At 37.3% G+C, this 22176-nt stretch overlaps 1 protein-coding gene and 1 long non-coding RNA gene across 2 annotated transcripts in view; one reads left to right on the top strand and one right to left on the bottom strand.

Moving 5' to 3' along the window:
- The first annotated feature begins 8075 nt into the window (after positions 1-8075).
- LOC310740119 overlaps positions 8076-22176 on the top strand; it is an 80894-nt gene continuing 66793 nt past the window's right edge. Inside the window, exons 1-2 of the long non-coding RNA XR_014537570.1 lie at positions 8076-8317; positions 9285-10341. This is a non-coding gene — a long non-coding RNA (uncharacterized lncRNA). The remainder of the gene's footprint in view (positions 8318-9284; positions 10342-22176) is intronic.
- crybg2 (crystallin beta-gamma domain containing 2) overlaps positions 13302-22176 on the bottom strand; it is a 42165-nt gene continuing 33290 nt past the window's right edge. The window contains exons 17-23 of the mRNA XM_083566462.1: positions 21859-21971; positions 17079-17208; positions 16059-16198; positions 15751-15874; positions 15169-15327; positions 14612-14771; positions 13302-14532 (exon numbers count right to left, since the gene is read on the bottom strand). Coding sequence (XP_083422588.1) covers positions 14444-14532; positions 14612-14771; positions 15169-15327; positions 15751-15874; positions 16059-16198; positions 17079-17208; positions 21859-21971 — 915 coding nt within the window. The 3' untranslated portion in view covers positions 13302-14443. The remainder of the gene's footprint in view (positions 14533-14611; positions 14772-15168; positions 15328-15750; positions 15875-16058; positions 16199-17078; positions 17209-21858; positions 21972-22176) is intronic.

Raw genomic sequence — 22176 nt, 5'->3', positions numbered from 1 at the left:
TAGTCTATTCTAGAGGTCATAAACGCATGGACGAGCTTCTCTGCATCAGATATAGATAACATATTTCTTAGCTTAGAAATATTTCTAAGGTGAAAGAAGGCTGTTTTTGTAACTTGATTGATGTGATTTTTAAAAGATAAGTTGCTGTCTAAAATAACTCCCAGGTCTTTTACCGTTGAACTAGTAGTTACAGAACAACCGTCTAAATGCAGGCTGAGATGCTGGAGCTTCTGTGTACTATTTTTTGGGCCGATGAGCAAAATCTCAGTTTTATCAGGATTTAATAGCAGAAAGTTATGGGTCATCCAATCTCTTATTTCTTCAACACACTCAGTTATGCGAGCTAATTGAGCTGTATCGCCTGGTTTGGATGAAATATATAGCTGGGTATCATCAGCATAACAATGGAAGCTAATTCCATGCCTTCTAATAATATTTCCTAATGGAAGCATGTATATTGTAAAAAGCAGGGGTCCCAGAACTGACCCTTGTGGCACGCCATAATTTACTAGCATTATCCTGGATAGCTCTCCATTTAAATCTACGAAATGGTAACGATTGGACAGGTAGGATTTAAACCAGCTTAATGCCTGTCCCTGAATACCGATGTAATTCTGTAAGCGATCGAGGAGAAGATCATGATCTATAGTGTCGAACGCAGCACTAAGATCTAGTAAAACTAATAGGGAGATGTAGCCTTGGTCTGAAGCTAAAAACAGGTCGTTAGTGATTTTAACTAGAGCAGTTTCTGTGCTATGATGGGGCCTAAAACCTGACTGAAACTCTTCAAAGATATTGTTCTCCTGCAAGTGGTTACATAGCTGGGCAGCGACAATCTTTTCTAAAATCTTAGACATAAATGGGAGATTTGAAATTGGTCTGTAATTCGATAGCGTGTTTGGATCCAGATTAGGTTTTTTAATGAGGGGCTTAATAACTGCTAACTTGAGGGATTTAGGGACATGACCTAACGATAGTGAGGAGCTAACGATAGTGAGGAGATTGATGATGAGGAAGTGAGAAACCTGAAGGGAACAGACAGAGCAAAATCCTCTTGTGACTTGTCAGGGTGTGTCCAGTCTGATGATGCTTACGTAGAAGCTCTGAAGTTCTAATAGTCTTCTGTGATGCAGGTGACTCAATATTTACCAGCAAACCTCTACTAAGCATTGCTTTATGATCGTAGTTTCTACGCCATGAAGTTACTAAGATTGGAAATATGTCTCTTGGCCCTGTTGGCTTTCACAACAGCACAGGTATGTCTGATCTCAACCATTATTTAATAGGATCTATCTCTATATCTCTATTTACTTATTTGTTTATTTTTACAATGTCCATTTAATATGATTTAAATTTGTTATTCTGTTGAATATAAAAAATGTAAAATTAGAAAAACTGGATTTTGGATAATGGGTCTCAAAACTTTACAAAGTGAGATGTTTCAGTTTAAAAATACTGCAATTACAAAACCTTACAATCTACAATCAGTTTAAGATCCAACAGATTTAAGTATAAATTCTGCAATTCATATTTTTTACATTGCATTTATGTAGAATTGTTACATATTTGAAAAACTCCATAGTCTCAGCCCTTATTTCTGTAGAATGCAAGATGAATTTAAAGAGGAGATCAATTTATCATGACAAATATCCAAAATCAGTGATGCTATATTTTGAAGACAATTAAAGTTATTAACCTAGTATTAAACTAGTTTCCATTTCAGACAATGTTCTATATAAAACATAATTACCTGTAATTAAAAAAATACAAAATTCTTTATAGAACTCAGATACCACCACAGAGACGCCTGAGACCCTTACCACAACTGGTTCTCCAGGAACTGATGATACCACCACAGTGATGCCAAATAGTGACACCACCACAGTGATGCCAAATAGTGACACCACCACAGTGATGCCAGATAGTGACACCACCACAGTGATGCCAGATAGTGACACCACCACAGTGATGCCAGATAGTGACACCACCACAGTGATGCCAGATAGTGACACCACCACACCGAGTTCAGATAGTAACACCACCACCACCACCATGCTGCCTGAAAATGAAACCACTACATTGATGCAGGAGAACATCACTAGCACCATAATGCTGTCTTCCACCTCCACTGCAATGGCATCTACCACCACCTCCATGATGCATTCTTCCACCACCTCCGTGATACAATCCACCACCACTGCCATGCCAGCTTCCACCACTACCACAAAGGCATCCACAACCACCACTTCCACGCCATCTACCACCACAGCTTCTAAAACTACCATGGTGGCCCAAATTAGCACCACCACCAAAACGCAGTCTAGTATTTCCAGCAATGCCTCACCCACACACAACAGCACCTACACAACCGTCCCTCACAACAGCAGCCCAGGTGTAAAAGCTGTGCTAATAATGTGTGCTATACCTTTTCTGTTTGATCTTCCGTGAAAAAGAAATCATGAAATGCACAGAAAATAGTTAAAAACACAGGATTAAGATTTTATTTTAAATCTATTAAGACAACGTATTTATTTTGTGTAGAAGTTAGTGATTAGAGCTTTATTAGATCTCATTTCATATAAATTAATAAATATTAAAATGTTTATATTTGTATGTATCTCACTGTATAGATTTATTTGCTTTCTGAAAAGTATTTAGGAAACATGTTTAGAAAAATAATTCCATTATTGTAATGAAAAAATGAAGCCATGTGTGTACATTATAAATTGTATTCTAATAATAAACTCAAATTCATATTTCCAAGGTCCATTTGGGTACTATAACATTTTTGGCTCCTCTTTGGAATACTTTGTGAATTTCCACCTGATCTTCTGATTCTTCCAAGAGATTTGCATGTTTCTATATATATTTCAACTCAGAGTCTTTTTGAAGCAGTGGATTGTGAGACCTTCACCCATGCACTGTTAATGTTAGTGATGTTAACGACTGTACTTTTTGTTTTATTTTTTCTTCACAGCTCTCCTTTTTTTTTCTTTTATCGACTGCAGTTCTTCATCTTGGCTGATAAGTTCCATGTCTGTTTTTTTTTTCACAGTGATGATGCAGGGTTTAAATGATATGCACCGTGTCCTTATCTCTGTACTGATGTTATTTTGGAGTGGTGTGAATTGTTCGCCAGCAGATGGCTCACAATCATCTAGTTTCTCATCATCCTGCTTACCAGTTATGATACTCTACACACAGAAACCCAACAGTGTCCTGAATGATTTTAGAACAGATATAAAAATATTTATTTTTACTAAAAGAGAACGTCAGTTAAGTTGATCTCCATTCCATCACTACAGTTACAGTACTGCTAGATACTTCTGGGGATTACAGTTGAGGAATCCAGATGTATATTTTTCATAACTTCATAATATTGAAAGTAATAATATTTAAAGAATAAATTAGCCTTAGATGATTATTTTCATGAATAATGAGGAAGAGAGGAACCTGGGGAGAACAGACAGAACAGAATCCTCTTGTGACTTTAAGATCACGTCAGGGTGTGTCCAGTCTGATAGTGCTTACGTAGGGGGTTCTAATATCTTCTCTGATGCTTGCAGCTCAGTGTTCACAGCTGAACCTCTCCTAAGCATTACTTTATGTTCTTAATTTCTATACCATGAAGTTACTAAGTTTAAGAATTTGTCTCTTGGCCCTTGTGGCTTTTTCATCATCACAGGTACGTTTGGTCTGAATTAGTGCACCATTATTTGACAGGATCTACCTCTCTCTTCTTTTTTACATAATAGATTTCATTTACAAATGTGTAACATTTCTTAACTTTTACATGACATTCGCTTTGTCTCACTTCACAGGGAACTTGTTTACAGTTTTTTTTTTTTGCAGTAAATTGATTTAAGTTATTGTTTACGAGTTTGGATGATGCCTCTGTGAAAAAAAACTACGATTAAAAAAAATCTTAAAATCTACAATCACAGTTTAAAGCATACAAATATGAGTATAGATTTTGCAATTTATAATTTTTATATTACATGCATGTATAAATATTTGATATATATGAAAAACTTCAGACCCTAATGCATTAAAATGCTTGATGATTTTCAATGTTGCAACCCAGACATTTTTCTTTCTAAAGCTATATTTTGAAGACATTGAAGAAAATGTTATCCAATTATCCAGTTTCCACTTCCAAACAAGTTCTCTATAAAATATAAGTACAGTATAATCCCCCGCTTTACCGCGATTGGAATCTCGCACCTGATTTATCGCTGAATTGCATTTGCCATATAACTAATTAGTTTGGCTGATTTTCCTGTTCTCTCGCGGAGAGCACCATAGACCAAAACACTTACAGGGAATTGTTTTTATTTAAAATAATTACATTTATTAATACAAATATAATTACTGTATTCTTGCAACTGATTTCTGTGTGTGTTTAAAGTGTGTGGGAGGAGGATTTACGGGTTAAACAATAAAAAATAGCATTTTTTGAGGTTGGCGTCTGTTTATCTGGGTTTTTCGTTTATCGTGGGCGGTTTTAGAACGTAACCACCGTGATAAACAGGGTATTACTGTACTTGTTGAATATTTAAAACAAGTTTATTATAGGAGTCAGACACCACCACAGAGATGCCTGAGACCACCACAGAGATGCCTCGGACCACCACAGACACACCTGAGACCACTGTTATGCTTGAGAACAACACTACCACACTGATACCAGATAGTGACACCACCACTGTAATGCTGGAGGTTGACACCAGCCTGATACCAGAGAACATCACTATTTTGATGCCAGAGAATGAAACCACCTCCATGATGTTGGAGATTGAAACCACCACTGTGATGCTAGAGAATGGGACCACCACGATGATGCCATTTTCCACCACCACTGCACTGGCATCTACCACCACCATGGTACAATCCGCCACCACTGCCATGTCATCTACCACCACTACCACAAAGCCATCCACAACCACCACAAAGCCATCCACAACCACCACTACCATGCCACCTACCACCTCTACCATGCCATCTACTACCACAACATCTGAAACTACCATGGTGACCCAAATTAGCACCACCACCAAAACGCAGTCTGGTTTTTCCAGCAATGCCTCACCCACATACACCAACACAACCGTCCCTCACAACAGCAGCCCAGGTATGAAAGCTGTGCTAATAATGTGTGCTATACCTTTTCTGTTTGATCTTCTGTGAAAAAGAAATCATGAAATGCACAGAAAATAGTTAAAAACACAGGATTAACATTTGACTTGAAATCTGTTGTGAAAAAAAGTCACAAAACGAATTAATTAAATTATTAGAAATTATATACATTAATATTTTTGTCTCACTGTATAGATTTATTTGCTTCCCGAAAAACATTTTTAAAGACAATGGACTCTATAAAGTTTTTCGTGCAATTTAATATAAAGTCCAGGGGAATAAAAATGTACAAAAATGTGCACCTTAATATTTAAAAAATATTTATTGTATTTAAATATATTTTGGATCATAAGCAGATCTTTTCCTTTTCCACATTTTGGCCTTTCCATCACTTTGGTAGAGTTTCATTTTGTTTTAGAGCTTTTGTGGCTCATTTTGTATCTACTGATTCCAAAACAACTGGATTAATTTGTGATTAAGTTCATCAGAATCTTTTTAGTTCTTTTTGTGATTAGAAAGGGGGTGATTAGAGGGTAATTTCTTTTAAAGAATATTGAGAGAACATTAAATTATTTGCTATGTATTTAATAAAAACTCTTCTGATTACGTTTGTTTGTTTCTTTCTCTGTATCACTAAGATGCACATCAAATAATGAGACATCTAAAACACACTGTATATATAGTTATTACCAGTGGTGTGAGGTCAGGGTCAGTAAATCCTTCTCTTCTGGCCTAAACACCATCAGAAGCACTGACCTACATTTACAATATAAATTCTAATATTTGTTCCATGAAATTGTATTAATTTATTCCCATCAGTTTATTCTCTTCATTTCGTAGTGTTTCTCTCGGCTGCACTGCTTCCAGCATGTGTATGTGGATGTTAAATTTTTTTGTCCAATCAGATTTCAGCCTCTATGTGCTGCCATGTGAATCTAATCTGCCCAGAGCCTTCAGAGTCAGTAGTGCTGGCGTTTTTACCATAGTCTCCTTAATAAATGGCTCTTTTTTTTTTTTTAACCAATCAGATTTCAGATTCGCCTCACAGGGCAGCGAGCTGGCCCAGAATAGCGTCAGCATTTTTCCTTCCTCTGATTTTCACGATGTCTAAAGCGAGACATCGTGAGGAGGTCGGTTTCCTGCTTTAATCACTGTGCCGTTTTTTTTTTTTTTTTCATTCAGCTTTAGCTGTGTAAAGCTGCTTTGAGACAATGTCTATTATTAAATGGACTATCGCTTCAGATAGTCCAGAAATCTTAAACAGCCTGTGTCTTGGATGCCTGTGTCACATATTCTTGAATTCCTAAATGATTATTATTTACTTGATAAAGTCGTCAATCTGAAGTTGACCCAAGTTTATCTTTTTATTTTTACATATGACAACAATGAGAAAGGTAGAACAATTAGAGAGGTAGAACAATGAGAAAGGTAGAACAATAAGAGAGGTAGAACAAAGAGAGTTAAAACAATGAGAGAGGAAGAGCAATGAGAGAGGTGAAACAATGAGAGAGGTAAAACAATGAGAGAGGTAAAACAATGAGAAAGGTAGAACAATGAGAGAGGTAGAACAATGAGAAAGGTAGAACAATGAGAGAGGTAGAACAATGAGAAAGGTAGAACAATGAGAGAGGTAGAACAATGAGAAAGGTAGAACAATGAGAAAGGTAGAACAATGAGAAAGGTAGAACAATGAGAGAGGTAAAACAATGAGAGAGGTAAAACAATGAGAAAGGTAGAACAATGAGAGAGAAAAAACAATGAGAGAGGTAGAACAATGAGAGAGGTAGAACAATGAGAGAGGTAGAACAATGAGAAAGGTAGAACAATGAGAGAGAAAAAACAATGAGAGAGGTAAAACAATGAGAAAGGTAGAACAATGAGAGAGGTAGAACAATGAGAAAGGTAGAACAATGAGAAAGGTAGAACAATGAGAGAGAAAAAACAATGAGAGAGGTAGAACAATGAGAGAGAAAAAACAATGAGAGAGGTAGAACAATGAGAGAGAAAAAACAATGAGAGAGGTAGAACAATGAGAGAGAAAAAACAATGAGAGAGGTAGAACAATGAGAGAGAAAAAACAATGAGAGAGGTAGAACAATGAGAGAGAAAAAACAATGAGAGAGGTAGAACAATGAGAGAGAAAAAACAATGAGAGAGGTAGAACAATGAGAAAGGTAAAACAATGAGAGAGGTAGAACAATGAGAGAGGTAAAACAATGAGAGAGGTAGAACAATGAGAAAGGTAAAACAATGAGAAAGGTAGAACAATGAGAAAGGTAGAACAATGAGAGAGGTAAAACAATGAGAGAGGTAGAACAATGAGAGAGAAAAAACAATGAGAAAGGTAGAACAATGAGAGAGAAAAAACAATGAGAGAGGTAGAACGGTTTTAAGCAGCTGTTGCAAATTTTCTTGACTTTTGGCTTAAATGTGGATTGATAATGACATGGTTTCTGGGTCTTATAAGAAAGTATTAAACATAAAAACAATCATTACATCATTAGGTATTATCCATCTTCCATTCAGTCCACATCTATTTTTGAAAACCATATAAACTAATATAAATATAACCTGTATGGATATATCCTCTATACTATTATTACTACTGAACTGCACAGTCTGAAATTTATTTTCTATTGAATTGGATGAAATCTGATCTTATCATTGACCTGTGCTTGTGTTCTGAGTAATAAGTGTTCAGTCATTCCATCAACAAATATCTAATCTCCTGTATGAGATTTCTCCAATCAGGCTAAGTTTACAACCTCTCTCAGCTCTTTTCACTGCCAGAACATCACTGACCCTTAATACTGAGAAATGTTCAGCCTGCAGGGGAACTGAGAGAAATGATGCGTGAATATACTGCATTATTTCGTGACTGTTTCAGGCCATTTAAAGAGAGGTGTATGTATGGTGTATACTGCAGAAAATGATTAATCTAACATTAGATATGGTGTTATGTTAAGCTTCAGGGGTGTGCCCAGTCTATAAGTGTTTAAAAACCCATGTTAAAAAAAACAAGCTTCCTAACTCTACTTAGAAGCTCTGGTGAAGCAGCTGCATAAAGAGGAACTGTCTGAAGCATCTGCACTCTCTCGATGCTCCCATGGCTTTTTACACCATGAAGGTACCAACTGTGCTGTTCTATCTGTTGGCCTTGGCTGGCTCCATCACACTGCAGGTACAAAACCCACACATATATCTCTCTAATCATAAAACCAGACATTATAACATTATTATTATTATGTTCAATGTGAAGAAAAGCAATTTTGTATATGTGGCTTTACGTTTTTAGCAGCTAGAAAAGGTTCCTGTAATCAGGCCTACAAACTGGATTTTCAAACTGAGTCCCAATTTACATTTACCTTTACATACAATTTACATTTACATTTACATACAATTATTGATATTTTTCTAACTGCTGAAATACTAAGACTAAGACTTATTATTCTGCAAGTTGAGTGTCTTTAGAGTACAGTTTTCAGACAATTACTAATAAGTGGTAATAATTATTTTGTTTTCACAATGTTTATTATTTTTTCTGAATGTTTTTAATTAGAAGATTTGATTTTTTAAGTTAGTTTTAGAAGTTATCTGAAATTAAAGATCTTAATTTGTGCAAATTGTTCAAATGTTTCTTAAACATCTAAAAGACAACCAGGAATCTTACTATTATCAGCTGCTTGTGGACTGTCTAATAATAGATAAATAATAATAATTCTCTAAATCTGTCATAGATACTGGTTGTTGATCACTTGGCTACATATACTGGGTGTTCTTTCTTCCATTAACATAGCAGTTATGCTCAATAGTTTAAGAAATGCTACAATCCATTTGGATTATAAGTTTTTATCACTGATATAAGATAAGTAAAAATCGAAAAAAGAAAAAGAAAATGAATAATTTCTAAATCCCTTTTGGTGTTTTTTACATTTATCCCATATCAGAGGCTCTAAACCTGAAATTTACTAGTAACACAGTTCACTTCACTTTCCAAAAAAGAGTCATATTTTACGAATACTTCCAAAAGAGCATTAGAGTTGAAAAAGTTTCCCAACTGAAACAACAATAAAAAAAATAAATAAATAAAAAAAAAAAGTTTCAGTCAGTCACATTCACCCAAAAAGCTGTTCTATATTTCTTCACAGGTAACAAAAGAAGAGAAGGCGGCAACGACCACAACCACTCCTAACACAAATCAATCAAATGAAACGACAGTGACACCAACAAACAACCCCATGACTCCAGCAATGATGAACAACATTGTGATGCCTTCAAATTTGAACCTAACCACCACACAGATGGCAGTGAATAAAACTCATGTGTTGCCTTCAACCACCACAATAAATACAAACACCACTATCACAATTATGACACCAAACGACACCATTCTGAAGCCGGCAGACAGCACGGCTACAACAGGAACAAACATTACCGTGGCGATTCGTCCAGCTAAAGCTACTACAAAACTACAACCCTCCAGCAATACTTCTTACAAAAATACCAGGTCTCCTGGAACGACACGGTCCAGCAGCCCTAATGTTCACCCGAAGCTGATCACCTGTGCATCGCTTTTACTTTTTCTTTTGTGGAGTTAAATATTTTACAACAGCATTATTTTATACCACTTTTTAACCATTAACAGCTACAATAAACCCTGTCGGAAAACTTTATCCTGACGTTTATAGCAAAAATCTAAGTTTGTGCAAATGTGATTTTAATTCTATAATGGAACATTCCGGGCATGCTAATATTATATTAACCAACTCACCTTTCATGTATATTTACACACACACACACACACACACACACACACACACACACACACACACACATTGGATACAAGTTGGCATTTGTATCATGATGCATCGTTTTTAAAATATTTGCGTCGGTAAAAAACTATAAGTGTAAGAAGATTTAATACTTTAATTATTTAAAGCAACCAATGATTTGCAACCAATATTTGATATATAGATTGATTTCTCATCTGTAAACTGCACGTTCTCTCAGCACCACTGCTGCTACGTCAATATGACGCATCACAACACTATGGAGACCGAAGCGTTCCTGAGAGTCACATAAGAATCAGACTCGGGTTTATTGTGTGTGTATTGTGTGACAAACCAATACAATGTGAGACAATATAGACAGTATGAGTATTAAATAGAAATACAGATACATAGAATACAGATTGACATGGCAGAGGCAGAGCTGCATCTTCCTTCAGATAGTGTGTGTGAAAGAGCCATGCGTTAGTCAGAAGGCTCTTTAGTAAATTGATGATTTGTTGTCTGTCTGAACCAAAGAAATAAAAGTTAACTATCCAGAAAGGAATTGTGTTGAATAATGAGTGTATACTGGTTTCTCCCCTCAGTTCTCAGGCCTTAAAGGTCATGTGGTCTAATGTCCCTTCTTTTATCAGCGATGAGGTAATAGTTAAAGATCTGTCTCGGTACGGGCGAACCGTCTCCCCCATGAAGAAAATCCCCCTCGGCTGTAAGTCCCCACTAGTTACGCACTTGGTGTCTCTCAGGAGGATGACGTTTTTATGGTTCTAAATGAACTAAACATGTTTTTTAAGTTCAGGATTGAGAACTTTGACGACAACATTTTAATTTCCACTGATGCAAAAATAAAATGTTTTAAATGTGGTCATAGGGCATTTTGTTCACACCTGTGCTGAAAGACATCATATTTTTATGAAATCAAATTTTTAAAAAACATATTGTATTAAATCGCATTGTGTTGAGTCTAACTAAAATCGGTTCACATCGCCTCAGGTATAAAAGTGTACATCCCAACTACAAGCAGAACCCACTGTATCTGTGTAACTGTGCATTTACTACACATTTACATTACAGCAATACTGATTTTATTATCATTGTTATTCTGAGCTCTCTGACGTTAGATTTGTTTACCTGCACGCTGTGTAACACGACTGCTGTATATGTTTACACTGAATGTGCTTCATGAATCGAGTCCTGCACTTAAACTGAACAGGTGTTATTGTGTAGATTGTGATGTACACTTTTTATGGTGAAGAGACAATAATGAATTGGAGTAGAGCCAGGGCCTAGCATGTTTTAATAGCGCAGTGAAGTTGTACGGCCAGGGCCTAGCATGTTTTATTAGCGCAGTGAAGTTGTACGGCCAGGGCCTAGCATGTTTTATTAGCGCAGTAAAGTTGTACGGCCAGGGCCTAGCATGTTTTATTAGCGCAGTGAAGTTGTACGGCCAGGGCCTAGCATGTTTTATTAGCGCAGTAAAGATGTACGGCCAGGGCCTAGCATGTTTTATTAGCGCAGTGAAGTTGTACGGCCAGGGCCTAGCATGTTTTATTAGCGCAGTGAAGTTGTACGGCCAGGGCCTAGCATGTTTTAATAGCGCAGTAAAGTTGTACGGCCAGGGCCTAGCATGTTTTATTAGCGCAGTGAAGTTGTACGGCCAGGGCCTAGCATGTTTTATTAGCGCAATAAAGTTGTACGGCCAGGGCCTAGTATGTTTTATTAGCGCAGTGAAGTTGTACGGCCAGGGCCTAGCATGTTTTAATAGCGCAGTAAAGTTGTACGGCCAGGGCCTAGCATGTTTTATTAGCGCAGTGAAGTTGTACGGCCAGGGCCTAGCATGTTTTATTAGCGCAGTGAAGTTGTACGGCCAGGGCCTAGCATGTTTTATTAGCGCAGTGAAGTTGTACGGCCAGGGCCTAGCATGTTTTATTAGCGCAGTGAAGTTGTACGGCCAGGGCCTAGCATGTTTTATTAGCGCAGTGAAGTTGTACGGCCAGGGCCTAGCATGTTTTATTAGCGCAGTGAAGTTGTACGGCCAGGGCCTAGCATGTTTTATTAGCGCAGTGAAGTTGTATAATAACAGTATTAGCTGTAGATTAGCTTTTTAGACATTCGCTGGCTTTAACAACCCAAGGACTAACTATTTGGCATCTTTATTACTTACTGTGAATATGAGAAAAAAAAAGTTCTTCACGGTGACACTGACGTACAGGTGATGTCAGAGTTAGCTTACGATTTGCAATCATGAAGGTGACCGTCAAAATTTACTCCATGAAAGAGAAATGTTTTATTAATCGCTGCAGTGTTTATTCTAGGGATATTTTAGGGCTAAACAATGATTGCCTTTTGAATGAATGAACTTTTAATGTCCATTGTAAAAATTGCTCTAGGAATAAAAATGAATTTAATAATCAACAATAACTATTGAGAGAAGTAAAAAAACGGTTAAAATCACTTGACTAATGGAATGACGTGACTCAGGTGTATGTGTGAGCGTCTCTTGTGTTTACTCATGGATGGATTTCCTGCTGACCTTCATCAGCTCAGAGCTTTATGGACATGATGCCTTATTTGTAAGTCACTTTGGATAAAAAAAAAATCTTTAGCTAAAAGAACATATTTAAATCTACCTTTCTGTTCCAGGTCGCTCTCAAGGTCAGCCACACCCGTCTTTGTCTCGAAGACTGGAAAAAGACGACGAGATCCTTGACTGTTCTAGAACATTTGAGGAGGATGAGGAGAAACAACAGGAGATGATGATCAGTATTATTTCTTCTTAAAAAATAATCTGAATTAATTGTAATGAATATATTTGATCATTAATGTTGAGGGTGTGTGCAGGAGCTGCTGATGTTATTATTAACATCCAAACAGGAAATCACTATGATGCACTGTGATAATATCAACAGTTAAGGAAAATTTACATTTGATATTTCTTATAATTAGCATTTTATAGACTATATTCTAAACATTTCTTTCTGATATCCAGATAAAAAAAAGACGTTGCTGAAATGTCAATATTGTAAACATAACAGTGTATTTAAAAAAATTACAAATAAAACATTTCTATAAGTAAAAAAAAAAACTTTTCATAGAATTTATTGTAAGTTTGGTTTAATATGGTTTAGTTATATATTCACCAGAGAGCCAACATGGCCTCCTAAACACTTAGCATTGCTACTTGCTACACGCACACGCGCACACACACACACACACACACACACACACACACACACACACACACACACACACACTGTTCATGGGGCCATAATGAGTCTAAGTACAGGTTTAAAGTACAGGTGTTACTAATGAGCATGGGTGTGGTCAGAGGGTGGAGACAGAGCAGCAGCAAACAAGATGAGGCAAACAAAAATATTTGTGTTATTTATATTTATTTAAAAAAAAAAATAAAACTTTCCGCTTCCCGTTACAGAATATTTCACACGACAGTTTAAAAAGCAAAAATAGAACAAAAACAACCCCCATAAATGAATACTGAGAGTAACGCCTCTCATTTGGCATTTAACCCCCCCCCCCCCCCATATACATACACACACACACACACACACACACACACACACACACACACACACACACAAATCCAGCACATATCCCGGTAATAATAATATCAGATTTACATGTTAAACAATAAAACTGTTCCAATAAAGTCCACGTTATAAAGCGTTATAAAGCGTTATAAACAAAGTCAATGTCCAAAAAGGCAAAATGTTCTGAAAGTTCAGTGTTTCACTCCTGGTCCAGCATAAATCTAATCAGAAATCGCTTCTTCATCTCTCCCAACATTTCTACCTGTGACTTCATGTGATGTCTGTGCTCTTTTATTCCTAATTCAACATAAAACATTTATAAAATTAACACTGTCAGTAAACACACCTAGCACACTTAGCATAACTGCGCTCTCAGATATTAAACAGGTTGTAGTTAAGACTAATGTAACGATAATCACTGTGAAGCAGTGTGCGGATTACCAACGTGAGCTTATGCACAAAAAACTAGCTTAATGTACGTTTTTATGCTAACGCCGAAAAAACATACTGCATAAAAACAGACCATGAAATACACCATGATACTGATTTACATAAACAAAAAGTGTGTTTTTTCACAACCAGCCCAGTCTTTGCTAAACACAGTGCATGTGTAATGTTTGTGTTGGTTATTGAGGCTGCTAAGCTGCTAGTTCATGTGTTAGCTTGTTTAAGAAAATTGACATTTTAGTTCTATGTTTCATTTACTTTAATTATACAGTGTATATATAAATAAATATACTGTAGACTGTAATAGTAATAGTTTATGTATAAAAAAGTTTCATGTTTTAAAATATTTGATTAATTCTTGGGCTCCCTCATGTGGACAGACATCATTTTTTCGAGGTGCTTGAAGTTTTGATGGTGTGAAAAAGTGATGATGATGATGATGATGATGATGATGATGTAAACCTGAACCTTTATGAGCTGATGCATTCTGTTAGAGAAATAAATATTTATTAAAAGGGGCGGGGCTTAGACAAATTCTATGTCCCATAGAGGCGTGGGCGTGTCTTCAGTCTCATTCCGTACAATCACGTGCTCCTTATCGTACGTTTTACCACCTGAAATAACCAAATGAAAAGGTGTGAGTTTGGTATTTATGCATCCCTCCTGCCCTGTCTTCACCCGTCTCCAGCTTACCCTTGACGTCCAGCAGCAGGCCGGGGAAGGTGAGGCTGGTGATGGGGCCGCTCAGTGTAGCGCTCCAGGTCTGAACAGGAGTTCGGCTTTCTGACCACAGAACCACCTTTGCTCCTGGTTCCACATTACCCACTACCTGCAGACTCAGAGTGTGTGCCAACTACACACACACACACACACACACACACACACACACACACACACACACAGACACACACACACACACACAACCACACACACACACACACACACACACACACAGACACACACACACACACATACACACACACACACACACACACACACACACACACACACACACACACACACACACACACACACACACACACACACAGACACACACAGACACAGACACACAGACACACAACCACACACACACACACACACACACACAGACACACACACACAGACACACACACGGGAAAGATGTTTGTTTGGGTTCAAATGGAACTCTGTGTAAACCTGATTATTCTTCAGATGAGTGCAGTCCAGTGATGATTAGTGAGGAGCAGCATCGAGAGTAATAGAACCCAGACCTTGTTCTTAATGAGACCATCTTGATAGAACCACAGGTCACTCAGACCCTCCACGTTTTCAGACACCACCACACGCCCTGTCTTCATAGCATCTACTCCACCCTGCACCGACATGTAAAGTCCACTCTTCTTATGACGGATCTGGAAGATTCGCCTCTTCTGCACACGCGCGCACACACACACACACACACACACACACACACACACACACACACACACACACAGAATAGTTGATTTATTTATTTGTTTAGTTATTTATTTAAAATGTATTTTATTTTATCCCAATTATTTTATTTACATTTTAATGCTTGTAAATGCTTGTAAAGCACTTTGAGATAAAAGCAATATATAAAATAAAGATTATAATTATTATATCACATAAGTAATTAAAAATATTGCAATTGCTACATAGTTAAAAAGTAAAAAAAAAAAAAACACAAGTTATAAATTCTGACTTTTTATAAACTCGCAATTGTGAGGAAAATAATCTGAATTGCGAAGAATTCGATCTTATAACAAGTTTATAACTCATTTGTGACACTTATAAATATGAAAGGTGGGGTGCGTTGTGATTGTTCTCACCTGTCGGATCGGGTACAAGGAGCCAATGGACGTGAGCGAGCTATATTTGGGCCAGTTTGTGATCTCCATAGGTTCAAGGAGGAACTGGCGCCCCCTGTAGTTACTGTGCTCACATAGCACCCAGCTGCAGGAAGTGACACATGACATCAGTGCACATGCAGACACAGAAATAATAATAAGTGGGGTAACTGAGAACATTCTTGTTTTTACACTCATTTCTCATTTTACACACACACACACACACACACACACACACACACACACACACACACACACACACACACACACACACACATATACACACTTACCAGCCCCGGCTGACCCTCACAGACAGGAAGTGAGGGTTAAACCCTTCTTCCATCATGCTGGACACCTCTGTCTCCACCAAGACCTCACGTCCCTCAAAACACTCCAAACCGAACAGAGAGATTCCTGGCACGGTGAGCACCTGGTGAAAAGAAATAGAGGAAGGAAACTTTATTTTCCACATTTGACCTGACACGAGTCTGGCCATGCACAACTGCAAATAACTTCCTATCATAACGTCCATAACATTAACCATACCAAATCCCTTTATTTAAAATAAATAAATAACTAACAATTTCACCACCAACAAAAATCTAATAATAACAAAAATAACAATACTAATTGGGAAAGTAGTTGAAAGATTATGAGTTCAAATCCTGGCACCACCAAGCTGCCACTGTTGGGCCCTTAAGCAAGGCCCCTAACCCTCAAGTTGCTCAGTTGTATCCATGAGAATACTGTAAAATCCTCTGCCAAATACCGAAAATGTATTAATGAGACCTGGTACTTACTGTCACTTACAGAGTGGAACCACAAGAGGGCGCAAGCGGTAAGAAACAAAATAAATATAAACTGACATGACTGTTGTTTTCTCAAATAAATAGCAACACATGCAAAGTTTAATCAAAAGAAGTATAATAAAAGTGAGAATGTTTCTTTCATTTAGATTTTTTTTACTTATATAACAAAGAAATAATTCTTTACCCAATGATTTTATTTTAACATGGCTGAAGAATCTGAAATTCAGGCATAATATAATATTCCCTTTAGACACATCAGCTGGTTAAATTAATTCCACAGCAATACTTAATTAAACCCCTAATTAAAACCACAGCCTCAGGACAGTGACTGGACTCTGACTGCATTTCAGATTTAAAACATGGAACAAATTCAATTCTGAAAAACCAATCTGTAACAAAGCAATCACTTCATACATTCACTTCATCAAATTATTTTTCTCATTTGTTTCATGTTTCACAAATTCACATCTGAAATGAAAGAGAGGAGCAAGCGAGACTCACGGTGGGGACGGGTTTAACCGATTTCAGGATGCAGTTAATGGAGCAGCCCATGCTGGTGAGATTAGCGTAATCTCCCTCTGACAGAATATACTGGTTCCCTGAGAAGCTGTTTGCATCGTACAGAACCCAGCTACGGAACACAAAACACACAAACACCAATGATTAATCACTACACACACTTTACACTTACACTACACACACTTTACACTTACACTACACACACTTTACACTTACACTACACACACCTTACACGTAGACTACACACACCTTACACTTACACTACACACACTTTACACTTACACTACACACACTTTACACTTACACTACACACACTTTACACTTACACTACACACACTTTACACTTACACTACACACACTTTACACTTAGACTACACACACTTTACACTTAGACTACACACACTTTACACTTAGACTACACACACTTTACACTTAGACTACATACACTTTACACTTACACTACACACACTTTACACTTAGACTACACACACCTTACACTTAGACTACACACACTTTACACTTACACTACACACACTTTACACTTAGACTACACACACTTTACACTTAGACTACATACACTTTACACTTAGACTACACACACTTTACACTTAGACTACACACACTTTACACTTAGACTACATACACTTTACACTTAGACTACATACACTTTACACTTACACTACACACACTTTACACTTAGACTACACACACTTTACACTTAGACTACACACACTTTACACTTAGACTACACACACTTTACACTTAGACTACACACACTTTACACTTAGACTACATACACTTTACACTTACACTACACACACTTTACACTTACACTACACACACTTTACACTTAGACTACACACACTTTACACTTACACTACATACACTTTACACTTACACTACACACACTTTACACTTAGACTACACACACCTTACACTTAGACTGCACACACTTTACACTTACACTGCACACACTTTACACTTAGACTACATACACTTTACACTTACACTACACACACTTTACACTTAGACTACATACACTTTACACTTACACTACACACACTTTACACTTACACTACACACACTTTACACTTACACTACACACACTTTACACTTAGACTACACACACTTTACACTTAGACTACACACACTTTACACTTAGACTACACACACTTTACACTTACACTACACACACTTTACACTTAGACTACACACACTTTACACTTACACTACACACACTTTACACTTACACTACACACACTTTACACTTAGACTACACACACCTTACACTTAGACTACACACACCTTACACTTAGACTACACACACTTTACACTTACACTACACACACTTTACACTTACACTACACACACTTTACACTTACACTACACACACTTTACACTTAGACTACATACACTTTACACTTACACTACACACACTTTACACTTACACTACACACACTTTACACTTACACTACACACACTTTACACTTACACTACACACACTTTACACTTACACTACACACACTTTACACTTAGACTACACACACTTTACACTTACACTACACACACTTTACACTTACACTACACACACTTTACACTTAGACTACACACACTTTACACTTAGACTACACACACTTTACACTTAGACTACATACACTTTACACTTACACTACACACACTTTACACTTAGACTACACACACTTTACACTTAGACTACACACACTTTACACTTAGACTACACACACTTCACACTTTACACTTAGACTACACACACTTTACACTTAGACTACATACACTTTACACTTAGACTACACACACTTTACACTTAGACTACATACACTTTACACTTAGACTACACACACTTTACACTTAGACTACACACACTTTACACTTAGACTACACACTCTTTACACTTAGACCACACACACTTTACACTTAGACTACACACACTTTACACTTAGACTACACACACTTTACACTTAGACTACACACACTTTACACTTAGACTACATACACTTTACACTTACACTACACACACTTTACACTTAGACTACACACACTTTACACTTAGACTACACACACTTTACACTTAGACTACACACACTTCACACTTTACACTTAGACTACACACACTTTACACTTAGACTACATACACTTTACACTTAGACTACACACACTTTACACTTAGACTACATACACTTTACACTTAGACTACACACACTTTACACTTACACTACACACACTTTACACTTAGACTACACACACTTTACACTTAGACTACACACACTTTACACTTAGACTACACACACTTTACACTTAGACTACACACACTTTACACTTAGACCACACACACTTTACACTTAGACTACACACACTTTACACTTAGACTACACACACACTTTACACTTAGACTACACACACTTTACACTTAGACTACACACACTTTACACTTAGACTACACACACTTTACACTTAGACCACACACACTTTACACTTAGACTACACACACTTTACACTTAGACTACACACACTTTACACTTAGACTACACACACTTTACACTTACACTACACACACTTTACACTTAGACTACACACACTTTACACTCACTACACCAGTGCTGTTCCCCATTTTAGAAGGGAGGGGGATTTTCAAAGCCCACCTGTCCTCCTTCAGCCCAAAAATGGTAATACTGCAAGTTTAAACATGTCTAATTTATCGAATATCAAATTCTAAATCAAAAACGTTAAATACCATCAAGTTGAAGAATAGAGAAAAAAAAGTGTCGTTGTTTTAGGGACCATAACTGATGTTTTTTATATACTTGCACTAATTACCTAATTGTTTGTTTGTGGTTGCGTTGCATAAATATTTTTTATAATATGATTTTTTTTTTCAATAATATACAAATATTTACATTTGTATAAAATATTTGTAAACATGTTTGTATAAATCCTGCCGTTCATCGCACCCCACCTGTCATGTCTTTATTCACCACTAGAGGGCTGCGCCCCACACTTTAAGAACCACTGCACCACACACACACACACACACACACACACACACACACACACACACACACACACACACACACACGCTACAAAATGTTCACTCATGTTGAACACTTGCTAGCATCTAATTTAAAATCATAGACGTTTTTTAGATGATTAATTTTTGATCTCAATCAGAATTGTGAAGAATTCTGGAAGTGGTAAAAAATATATACATACAGATTTCAGCAATACATTGCATCACGCATAAACAGTGATTTGATTAGCATTTTATAACCAACATTTAAATTTGAAAATATTTCCAAAAATTCCAAAACACCCCAAAGCAAATAAAGTGTCAGATTTGGGATGGAATGCATGTAAGCTGGATTTGGAATCTCAGACTGTGGAGTGTGCAGTGAGTTGGGGTGCAGTGATGCAGTGTTCTGAGAAGATATTTTCTGTAAAGACTGCTGAGTTACAAAAACAGCCTTCTTTCACCTTAGAAATATTTCTACGCTAAGAAACATGTTGTCTATATCCGATGCAGAGAAGCTCGTCCATGCGTTTATGACCTCTAGAATAGACTACTGTAATGCATTACTAGGTGGATGTCCTGCATCATTAATAAACAAGCTTCAGTTAGTTCAGAATGCAGCAGCAAGAGTTCTTACTAGGTCAAGAAAATACGATCATATAACCCCAATCTTATCGTCCCTACATTGGCTTCCTATTAAGTTTCGAATAGACTACAAACTACTGCTACTCACTTATAAAGCACTAAATGGTTTGGCTCCCATGTATCTATCCAGTCTATTAACACGCTTCAATCCCTCACGCTCCCTGAGATCTCAAAACTCTGGGCTTCTAGTAGTTCCTAGAATAGCAAAGTCCACTAAAGGCGGTAGAGCATTTTCACATTTAGCTCCTAAACTCTGGAATAGTCTTCCTGACAGTGTTCGGGGTTCAGATACACTCTCCCAGTTTAAGTGCAGAATAAAAACATATCTTTTTAGCAAAGCCTACACATAACACACATCACACACATCACATCATACCCTTGTGCTCCAGAACATCTGATCACATGCACATTATCAACTTGTGCTGTTAATATCATGAACAGCAGTTACGCTAATTCCTCTCCACTGCTTCTCTTTCTCTCCCCATCCCGAGGCATCCTGAGGTTGCTCCAGCTCCAGTCACCTCCCACCTCGTGATGATTACGGACCTTTGAAGAAGTAGATGCCCAACTCGCAAACATCCTGAACCATCTAGAGACGTATCAGTGCCATTTGGATCCCGCTACATGTGTGGAGTTTTGACATTGGACCTTCTGGAGTGTTTAAAGGCTCTGGCATGGAGAAGCTGATGCTGGATCTGTGATGATCACAAATGCTGAGCTTATAAAACTAGGAGCTACTGACCATATAGACTGTATAAAACTGCAGAAAGAACATTACTTATAATCTTATACTCCAGTACTCATGTTAGTTCTCACTCTCCAGTGTTCTGTATTGTTGAAAGATTTATGGTCAAACTCTTGATGTCACCCATATGAGGATGGGTTCCCCTTTTGAGTCTGGTTCCTCTCAAGGTTTCTTCCTCATAACATCTAAGGGAGTTTTTCCTTGCCACAGTCGCCACGGCTGCTCATCAGGGACAAACGCACACCATTCACCTTCACTGTTGATTTCTGTAAAACTGCTTTGAGACAATGTCTGTTGTGAAAAGCGCTATAGAAATAAACTTGACTTGACTGAGTGATAGGACTGACCTTCCTCCCACCACCCTGCAGGACTGCACTGTGCGTCTCTCCAGCAGGAACTCCTCGCTCTCACTGTGCACCTGACACGTCCCCTGGAAGTTCGGCTCTGTGTACAATAACAGCTACAAAGACAAAATACATCCTGTGTCAAGTTACTCGCTAATTATTTTTCTACTACAGCATGTTCTTATTATGTTATAGGAGCTATAAACACTCATTCCCTCACCAGTCTCTCTTTTAAAGATATAAAATGCAGTTTGTCATTTCACCAAAAGTGCAAAGTTACAGCTTAATAAAGTACTGACACTGGAGACTCCTTTCATGTCA

The sequence above is a fragment of the Silurus aristotelis genome (assembly GCF_946808225.1).
Source record: "Silurus aristotelis genome assembly, chromosome: 17".
Lineage (NCBI taxonomy): Eukaryota > Metazoa > Chordata > Actinopteri > Siluriformes > Siluridae > Silurus > Silurus aristotelis.
This window is presented reverse-complemented; position numbering and strand designations above follow the sequence as displayed.